This window comes from Leucopleurus acutus (assembly GCF_964270905.1).
Source record: "Leucopleurus acutus genome assembly, chromosome: 12".
NCBI lineage: Eukaryota > Metazoa > Chordata > Mammalia > Artiodactyla > Delphinidae > Leucopleurus > Leucopleurus acutus.
The window spans coordinates 12054234-12064677 of record NC_139154.1 but is presented as its reverse complement, the minus strand read 5'-3'; the positions used below and the strand labels follow the sequence as shown (position 1 = coordinate 12064677).

At 47.8% G+C, this 10444-nt stretch overlaps 1 protein-coding gene across 1 annotated transcript; it reads right to left on the bottom strand.

Moving 5' to 3' along the window:
• Positions 1-2866: 2866 nt before the first annotated feature.
• On the bottom strand, positions 2867-10286 carry TGOLN2 (trans-golgi network protein 2). The gene is made up of 4 exons (XM_082852382.1): positions 10223-10286; positions 9299-9966; positions 7491-7574; positions 2867-6257 (listed from the first exon to the last, which is right to left on the bottom strand). The coding sequence occupies exons 1-4, from the start codon at positions 10266-10268 to the stop codon at positions 6252-6254; spliced, it is 804 nt and encodes a 267-aa protein (XP_082708508.1). The 5' UTR covers positions 10269-10286; the 3' UTR covers positions 2867-6251.
• Between the last annotated feature and the right edge of the window lie 158 nt (positions 10287-10444).

Here is a 10444-nt window from a genome sequence, read left to right as displayed (position 1 = left end):
GCATGTGGGATCTTACCCCGACCAGGGATTGAAGTCCGTGCCCTCTGCAGTGGGAGTGCAGAATCTTAACCACTGGACTGTCAGGGAAGTCCCTAGATGGTGGTTCTTAAACTGAAGCTCTTCCAGCCAGGCAGGTGGTGATCCTTCATACCTTTTTTTTTTTTTTTTTTTGCGGTACGCGGGCCTCTCACTGTTGTGGCCTCTCCCGTTGCGGAGCACAGGCTCCGGATGCGCAGGCTCAGCGGCCATGGCTCACGGGCCCAGCCGCTCCGCAGCATGTGGGATCTTCCCGGACCGGGGCACGAACCCGTGTCCCCTGCATCGGCAGGCGGACTCTTAACCACTGCGCCACCAGGGAAGCCCCTTTCATACCTTTTATAACATGCTGTCTCTACGAAAGGCCCAGCGTGGGTTACTGACTTGGGTGACTTTAATGGTTCATCAGGCAGTGCTCTGCATCCCGCACCCACACCTCCTAACTCTGGGCCATCAAACCAAATATTCTTTTGTCAGGTGGCCAGAACCCTTGGGAGTGTGGGTCGGCTGAAGCAGGGTGGTCCCACTGGCCCGAGGCTTCTCTTCCCAGTCCCCCTTAGTGCCTCTCCGCGGGCGTTCTACACAGCGGAGAGAGGGTGCCTGATGAGCACGGTTTGGGTTGTAGTTCCATAGGTTGAGGCTCCAGAGCCCATTTTTCTGGTTCCACTGGCTTTCAGCGGGTGGGGAACCGCCTGTGATAGGGTCCATGTGGACGTGGGGGCAGGGGGCTGACAGGACGCATCAGTTAGCGAGGTGTATGTTACAGAAGAACATCCAATGCGCATGCAGCCAGGGCCTAGGCTCGTCTTCCTTATGATCGGGGTTAAATTGGGTTCTCACCATGCCAGCATCAAGAGACCCTCCCAGACCTCAGGGCCTGAGCCTCGAGACTTAGCTTCCTAAAATACACAGCGAGACGGGGGCGTTCGCCGTCAGGGCAGAGGCCTGGAAAGACAACTTCCCTGGGATTGATGCAGGTGGAGAGAGCTTTCAAGCCAAGGGTACAGCAAAGGACGAGCCCTAAGAGGTAACGAGTGTATTATGACAAGAAGCCCAGCTACTCCCAACCTAGGACAAGGGCTGCCTGGTGAGGAGGAGGAGGTTGGCAGGCAGTCAATCAGAACATGGAAAATTACAGACCATGTGCAAAGCTTGGGAATGCGTTTCCGGTGTATTGGTTCTTACGTGGGGATTGGGTGGGAAGGTGAGTGAAGGCTAACGGTTAAAAAAAAAATGACCTTCCACTTATGTTAGGCCTTATTTTAATCAATTTCAATACAGTACTAATAAATTTATTAAGGGGGATTAAGAGGTACAATATAATCAATAATACTGAAATAACTTTGTATGGTGACAGATGGTTACTAGACTTACTGTGTTCAATTTACAATGTATACAGATATCGAATCACTATGTTGTACACCTGAAACTAATATAATGTCGTATATCGACTGCTTTTTAAAAAATAAGGAGAAAAATTAAATTTAATGATTTTAGAGCTTTAACATTTGAAATTTATTTTGGTTTCTGTGCAGAGATACATAACTACGTGGTGACGGCATTCATAAAAGCTAGGTAAAACATTATATGTGGAAAAATACTTGTCATTAGACCAAATAGGCTTTTTTTTTTTAAAAATATTTATTTATTTATTTGGCTGTGCCAGGTCTTAGTTGCAACATGCAGGACCTTCACTGCCTCGTATGGGATCTTTGTTGCGGCATGCTGGATCTTTTTAGTTGTGGCACGTGGGAACTTCAGTTGCGGCATGCGAACTCTTAGTTGCGGCATGTGGGATCTAGTTCCCTAACCAGGGATCGAACCCAGGCCCCCTGCATTGGGAGCCTGGAGCCTTAGCCACTGGACCACCAGGGAAGTCCCCAAATAAGCTTTAAAGAAATAAAATTAAGTGATTATCATTAAGTTACAAGGTGGAAATACAAAACATTGCAAAACAGTAGTATCCTGCTAATTGGGTAAACAAAAAAAGAAGGGAAACAATTTCAACAATCAACCATTTATTGAACATGTTAGACTTCTGAATTAAAAGGATATTGACAAGTGTGAGGAAGCTGACTTTGTTGGCAGCTTGAAACACTATACAGCTCAGACCCAATGCCTTTACAGAGGAGTTTCTAGATCGGGATATTTAGGAAATTCACACGTGACTTAAGAAACTGAGGTGAGATTCAGCCTTGGTTCTGGATGTACGGTTCAATTAAACTTGAGAATCTCTTCTCAGGATTCTTTCTTAAGCAAGGCAATGCCAAACGCAACTGTCCCAGTGAGAGTTTTTAGAAAACAGCTGGCTGAAGTACAGGGTCTGGTGTATGGCATACTCGTCTTCCCTGTTCAAATGATTCAGAACATGTGCAAAGCGTGCTAGCTTTCATCACACATGCAGCATTACATAACAAGTTACCCTGCAAAAATGAGGGGCAGGCTTTTGAATTAAATGACATGAAATGGGAGAAGAAAATGAGAATCGTTATCGGGAATTTTAGAGGTTTAGAGTTCTGTCACCAAAAGTTTCATTGAAAGCCATTATGTGAAAAGAAATGTCAGTGTGTACATAGCTAGTTGTCAGGTCTTTCTGAGTTATCTTAGCCTTTCTAGGTAGACTAGCCTTCCACTCCCACAGAGTCCAGAGGTAGACTCTTCAAATAATTCTGAAGCACAGATTCCTCCAAATAGAAACCACCCTGCCACCAAAAACTGGGGCCAGGAAAGGAAGCACAGAGCCATCTGGATAGGGCACCTCTCATGCCCGCCTCCCCGCGCCCACCCCCCCCACAGCTGGAGAGATCCTCCCCTCCCCCACCAGGCCACCCTCATCTGCACAATCTCTAGGAAAACATGCTTCAAAGAGTCTATCTTCAAAAAGACAACTACCCAGAAAACAACTTTTCCTTTGTTGTGGGAGATTTCTTTCAGTGCAATTTCTAAAGTGAAACTTAAATTCTTTTGTACTCTTTCACACAAGAAACCTACTTCTCAGAGGCTCAAGAAGTGAAGCTTTGCAGACGCTACAACAATACTTATGCGTCCACTTGGTGCCAACCGACTTGGGGCCTGAAACCAACCTTGCTTTCTGCTCTCCTCCTTACTATCAATGTCCATCAGTGAGGGACAGCAACCAGTAGCCAGAAAGAGCCGTGTGAGACCTAAGTCACAGCCAGATGTCCTGAACAAAGAACATGTCTCCTTTGCAAGAAGAAACTGAACTCAAGTCCCCGGGGACTGTCCCATGTTAGGCAGATACGCAGATGGCGCCCTGGGTGCTCCTGAAGGAGCTTCATTTTCTTGGGGAGACCAGACAGAGATGGCAGATACCGGCTGCCCTGTTTTGCTCAAGTTCCAAAATGTGTGAGTGGCATTACCAGGAGCTATTACAGTAAAATGGAAAGAGCCAATCACGCGGGGCAGGGGAGTCAGGAAGGTGCATGGGCAAACGTGAGCTGGGCCCTGAGGAAACAGGTTTCGGGGAGGCAAGGGAAAGAAGAGAAGGTGGGGGGACGCGCCCTAACTGGAAAACAGCCACCGGAAGCCAGGGACTGGAGGATGCAGCAAGGACGAAAAGGCACAGAGGCCTGGACGGGCCCGACAAGAGGGACCTTTGGCCCAGCGAGGATGCAGGGAAAGACAGGCAGGACAGTGCCGGCCTGCGGAGCCCTGAACACCAGAGTCCACGAACTTGATTCTCGAAGCCACGAGACACGCTTCAGATCACGGCAAGTACTCTGGAAAGATCACTCTGCTCTCTTCGCATACACAAAAAATGGACAGAAGACCAATTAAGGTGGCTCTTGGGGAAAAAAAAAAAAATCTAGGAGAGAAGTGGAATGGGTGGCAGTGTGGGTGGGGCAGGGAAACAAGGAAAATGGAGACTGTAGCTGGAGATGGTTCTCTAAAAATGGATAGGACTTTCGTGACAAGACATAAAAACGGCACAAGTCTGCAGTTTGGAGTTGAGGTGATTAAAGAGATTGGGCAGTTGAGAGGGGCAGCTTAATGGGCAGAAGAGAGAAATTCCGTTTCAGTGACAATAGGATGACCAAGCTGAAATATTCAGCACACGGCAGGACTGGGTTCTTTGGGAACTAGGCCAAGGATAAAAACTTGGGAGTCACTCATTCAGAGGATAAAGAATGGATGAGTTTCTAGGGAGACAAAGGAAAAGACAAAGACCTGTCTTGGAGGGCCTTCTCCTCCACCAGCACAGGGTAAGACAAAGGAGTTCTCAGAAGCCAGGACAGAGAGACCAGAAGAGGGGAAGTTTGATTTGATGGTCTAAGTGTCCAATTCTATCAGGGACAAGACTGAGCTTTGAGAACAAGCCACTGGATCTGGGGATCTGAACCTCTGGGAAACCATTATTAGCAGGAAGACAAGGACCAAAGTGACTCTGTAAAGGTTATGAGGAAGATACATGGCAAGGGAATGGAAGCTGGACCACAAATAGGATGGATGGGATCGGGGAATCTGGGCATGCACGAAGACGGAAGGAAAGGGGTGAGTGGAGACAGGAAGAAAGAGAAAACATTAGAGGGGAGGAAGAAAGGCAGGGAAAGGGGAGACAGAAAAGGGAATAAATAACCATGGTCTTAGGGGATGATGCCAAGAAGAGTCCTCATTCCTTACCTCTACAGATGTTACCTGCAGAGAATGAAAGTCTCAACTCAAAGTCACGGGCTGTTTTAAGCGAGGTGGAAGATACCATGACAAACAGGATGGCCCCTTCTTCCGCCAGACTTCTTCGATGGCCTACAATTCATCCTGTTCCTCTCACTTCCCACATTCTTTGCATTTCCCTGAGATCAGCTATTCTCTTTCAGTTTTTTTTTTTTTTTTTTCCCCAGAAACAACTCTCTTTAGGCTCTTGATAATAGGGTAGCACAACTAGAACAGATTTAAATAAAACAATAAGCTGATCCAAAACACTACCCTCCGTTACGTCAGGGGAACTCTCTGAGTTTCTTTCTTTCTTTCTTTTTTTTTAATATTTATTCATTTATTTGGCTGCACTGGGTCTTAGTTGCAGAATGCGGGATCTAGTTCCCCAACCAGGGATCGAACCCGGGCCCCCTGCATTGGGAGCACGGAGTCTTAACCACTGGACCACCAGGGAAGTCCCCTGAGTTTCTTAAATTTTAATAACCCCTGACATGGGACAGAAGGAGAATTTTTACTAATTAGCCTTGGCGTTTTTTAATCAGATAAGAGGACCATTAACTAGATTCAGGTAAAGGAGGGAGTATAGTCAGTTTGTAAATGTAAGTCTATTTTAGGCAACAAAGGCAAAATAGAGTTTGTGGGAAACGTGTTTCATAAAAGCCCTTCGAAATTTTTAGACCCAAACCAAACAGTCCTTGCTTTCTTCCCCAAGGCATGAACTCACCCTCCTTCAAAAAGTTTCTGTAATGATGGTGAGTAGGGATGAACACAATGTTTCAATAATCGTAACTGTGATTTTTAAAACATCTGTGATGGGCGTAGTGGCTTTACAGCTTTCCTCCCAGAACCCCCAGGTTCAGTTTTCTGCTCAGTACAGCTAAATGGAAGTGGCTTCACTTCGTCTTAAATAATATGAAAATGTCAGAAGAACGTGAAGAGCTTGCACTAGGCAGGCTGGACTCGCAGGCAGTAAAGCATGTTTTTCAGCTGCAGTTTTGGTTTGCTGCTGAAGCCTTTGAAGAGAATCGTGTTCAAAGGAGCCCTCTGCCCATCAGCATTCACTACATTCTACATCTTTTGTAGGGCACATCCCCGCAAAGGGAGAGGCCTTGGTAGAAACGGACCACAGCCTGTAGTTTTCTCCTAGGTCCGCGAAGGTAAGTAGTGGCGAGTGCAATGCTGTTTTCAAGGGCTAACTTTACGACAGGGCCAAGACCCGAGGGAGGGCAGTCAGCAGCAGTCACCTGCCCAGGGCTGAGATCTCCCTTTGGTCACAGCTGGGCATGCCCACATGCTTCCCTACTCACACTCAGGGGGACAGGCTGGAAGACACCAGCATAAATAACGGAAACACAGGAGGACAAGTTCGCCAAAGTGCAGGTGCAAAACCCAAAGCAATCCCCCCTGCCTCTGCCAGCCCCGACTTGCCACCAAACCCTAGAGGAGGGGATGTGTCTCTTAGGTCACAGTAGTTTTCTCTTCATTTTTCTTGATTTAGAAACAAATCAGCAGGGAGGACAAGGTTCTCAAGAACAGAAAAATCAAATCTGAAACAAGAGCAATACAATCTATTGGTAACATTCATCTTTTTCCAAAGGAATATACCTCACTGCTATGATCTTGGGGTGGGAGGTGGCGGGGGGGAAGATCTTACAGGAGTTGAAGTTCAGGAGAAAAATTCAAAATTAAGACAAACTGACCCTCCACCATACAAACAGCAACTGATAAAATAACAGCACATAAAATTATTTTAAAAGTCAGTTTGAAATAAAACAAACACTAGAAAGATACATACTTGGTGGAGGGCATATGGTGTGCACCATCCTATATTGTTTTGAATTGTTTACATGCACTTTTTTTTTAATCAGAAAAAAATTATAACAAAGGGGAAAAGAAATCCTTGAAGTCAATTATCTGAGAAGGTTCTAGGCCAGAGTTATATTGTGCAGCTGACCTACTGGGCTAGCAAACAAAGAGATTCTGAGCTGCGCGGCTTATTTTGTAACTGGTATGTGGACTGTGTTCCCTGTGGGAAGTCGGGCACCAACCACTCTTTACCAGTGTCCTGGCTGTGGCTGCACAGAGGGAGGAAGGGCGCATGCCGGCAGCAAGGCAGTGTGTCCCCACGCAGGCAGGCTGCCTCTGGGGTGCAAGGAGGGCTTTGCTTTCTGGCAGAGGCCTGGGCTGGCCGCACTCAGGAAGTCTATTTGCAGGGCTGATCTAGGGAGCTGGAAGCTCCCAGATCCTACATTTCTGGATTTGTTTGCTTCCAGGGCGTGTGGCCTAGTGCTTTATGACCCGGAGTGTGGATCCAGCAGCCTGTGGTGTCACCTGGAAACTCCCTAGAAATGAAGAAGCATAGGCTCACCCCATACAGAGTTTGCTTTTTTTTTAATCACAATTCCTAGGGTGAGTCACATGCCTATGAAAATTTGCGAAGTGCTGATGGAGTGTGAAAAGTACAGGCCGGGAGCCAAGGGAGTTGCCCTCAGGTCTTGATTTTGCCAGGAACTTGTAGTGGGAACTTAGGGGAAAAAATCATAATGTTTCTGGGCCTGAGCTTCCTCATCTGTTGAAGGAAGAAGCTGTTGCAGAGGCCTTGAGAATCTCTTCTAGCTCGAACATCACAGACATGTTCACGTGGATGTCTATATGCTGTGGTCTGGAAAGGGCGGGGCAGTGGCAACAGCACCCCAGAATCAGCTGCTGCTGCCGCCATGCCAAACACAAGCCCACTGCTGGGCCCATGTGAGACTGCATATCCCTCCTTCCCTCCTTACCTTTTGGTCCAAACGCTGATAGTCACTGGCCTTTGGCCGCCGTGTAACTTTGGACCTTTTTCCTTCCAGGACGAAAGCAATAATCTGGGGAAAGGAACAAGTCAGAGATTAACAAGTGACTCTCTAATGACATATTTCAGTCTCTGAAATCAGAGGTAATCACGTGGTGGCCCATTTATTAATGACCCTGACAGTAAAAAGAGCAGGACATCCACAGAAAGGCCCTATTAACAATTATAAGGAGGACAGGGCCTAGTTACATCAGAATCCTTTATACTGCTAAACAGGAAATGACAGATGCAGGAGGGCTCTTCTGGGCTCTAGCTTGTGGTGGTCTGTATGATTTACTCAAGAGCACTTGGTGAAAAGAACTGCCAACTCCTCCCCAACTTAGCCTCCTCCAGGCTGACCCATCCACCCTCCTTTTATTTTAATATTAAGCAATAATTAATGTGCAGATAATTATCTTAGCTGCAAATGTACTCTTTCACCCCACACTTTGCTTCATCTTAACCTTACCACTCTCATTTCATACCTAAGGTTACTCTCCATGAGGAGCACTTGGATGTAGAATAAGGAACGTACCACTTTTTTGTGTGTGTGTGGCCGTGTTGTGAGGCATGCAGGATCTTAGTTCCCTGACCAGGGATCAAACCCATGCCCCCTGCAGTGAAAGTGCAGCGCCTTAAGCACTGGACTTCCAGGGAATTCCCAGGAATTACCACTTTTACTAAATGTCTTCCCTCATTTCTCACAGCCCTAGGCCTTATGGCTATCATGAATTGGATCCTTCAATTTTAACCAGCTTACAGAAACTACTAAATTCTTAGGGCTGAATAAGAAATGAAATCATTTTGGGAAAAGAATCTGAAAATGAATATGTATACATATAACTGAATCACTGTGCTGTACACCTGAAACTAGCACGACATTGTAAATCAACTACACTTCAATTAAAAAAAAAAAAGGAATGCAATCATTTTGTCCTTAGAGTGGTTACTAAGCAACACAACAAACCCTGCTGAAGTAAAAGATGAGTGTATCCATGCAATTTCTGGCCTTTCGTCTAATCAGAAACTCAACTGACTGCAGAATATAGTCCCTGGGCTCTCTGCTGTTGGTGTTGAAGACTATGTAACCATTCTTTCTGCCACTGCACATGGAAAACAAAAGCTTGGGAAAGGAAGCTAGAAATAATAAGACAGGAAACACTGTCTTTTTGAGAGGGGAAACAGGAAGATAAGGGCTCTAACTACTTACAGACTGTCAGGTACTCAGGTCCTCTCAGGCTGTGACAGATTGTAAGTTCCAAGATTACGGGAGGAGACCCTAATTTGGGTCAGAGCATAATAACGTCCTAAACTTGGCACCGACGCAACAACAGAAGGCACTCAGAGGAAACAGACATGAAAATATATGATTTCTGAAAGAAGAATAAAGAACCCTAGCAGGGTCTCAGAAAAAACTGAAGTTTGTTTTTAAATTCCTAGTGCTTACAGGCAGATGAGTGATGGATACCCACACTCCAAGCTTTCAGGATGGAGAAAATCCCATCCCTCCTCTTTTTTTTCTTTTTTTTTTTTTGCGGTACGCGGGCCTCTCACTGTTGTGGCCTCTCCCGCTGCGGAGCACAGGCTCCGGACGCGCAGGCTCAGCGGCCATGGCTCACGGGCCCAGCCGCTCCGCGGCACGTGGGATCTTTCTGGACCGGGGCACGAACCCGCGTCGCCTGTATAGGCAGGCGGACTCTCAACCACTGCGCCACCAGGGAAGCCCCATTCCTCCTCTTAAAGCAACTCTTGACTTACCTTCCGCTTATTGTGGTAGGCAATATAGAGGACAGCAACGAGAATGGCTGCTGTCACCAGATATGCAAAGAAGTGGCTGCTCTCTGCACTGGAACTTCCAAGATTATCCTTATAACGGTCACCCTTCTCCCTACTCCGGGAATTCAAAACTGTGCTTCCACGGTTCTCACTGGAGGCAGGGCCAGGCATTTCTTTGTCGGCTTTGGGCGGTGCACCCTCTTCAGGCTCTGTATCCCCTTCCTCAGTCTCCTTGGGCTCCTCATCTTCAGGTGGTTCTAAAGACTTACCTCCTCCCTCCTGCTGGGTAGAAGAGCGGTCAGAGTCTAGCAATACTTTTCCCCCAGATTCAGTTCTGGAAGGCTGCAGAGCTTTGTCAGTTACTGTGTTTAAATCGGACTTGGTGGGCTCGTTGTTATCAGAAGAGGGGCTGGAGACCGACTTGGTGGACTGGTCTCTGGAGGAATTGCCAAGGCGGTCATTCTTGTGCTGCAGCTCGGGTTCCGAACTGCCAGGGACGGCTTTCTTGGTACTGTGATTCAGAGGGGGTCTGTCACTGTGTCCTTGCTCAGGCTGCAGGCTCAACGTGAGCTTGGAGTCTCTTGTAGAAGCCGGACTTGTCCTCGGAGCGACTGCTGAGGAGACTGGCAAAGAAGCGGGCTGCGTGGAGCCTGAAACAGAGAAACCGTCTGGCTGAAGAGAGGCAGGCGGAGAGGAAGGAATCCTCAGAACGTTGCAACGGGCAAACAGAGGAAGGGGCTGATGGCGAGCGGAGGGGTGGCGAGGGTCGGGCAGGGAAGAAGTGAGGTCAGGTGGCGACCGGCCACGGTGAGTATTGGTGGGCCTGGCGGCGAGACTGGGATTAGTGGAGGTGGGTCGAGGAGTTGTTGTGGGAGGCGGGGGGTGGGGGTGGGGGTGGGGTCTTACCCGCCGCTGCGAAGCTCAGCAAGACGAACACAACCCGTAAACTCATCCTGCACAGACTGCGCTTCCGCCCTCTACTGCTCTCGCGAGATCAGCGCGCGGGCTCAGCGCTCATGCCCCACCCCTTCCTGCGTGCGTCTCCCGCAGCCAGACCCGGTCGAGGGGTGGGGCTTGGGAAAAGGCGCGGCTGTGTGTGGTTCAGCTGTTTTCTCCGGGATGTTACTC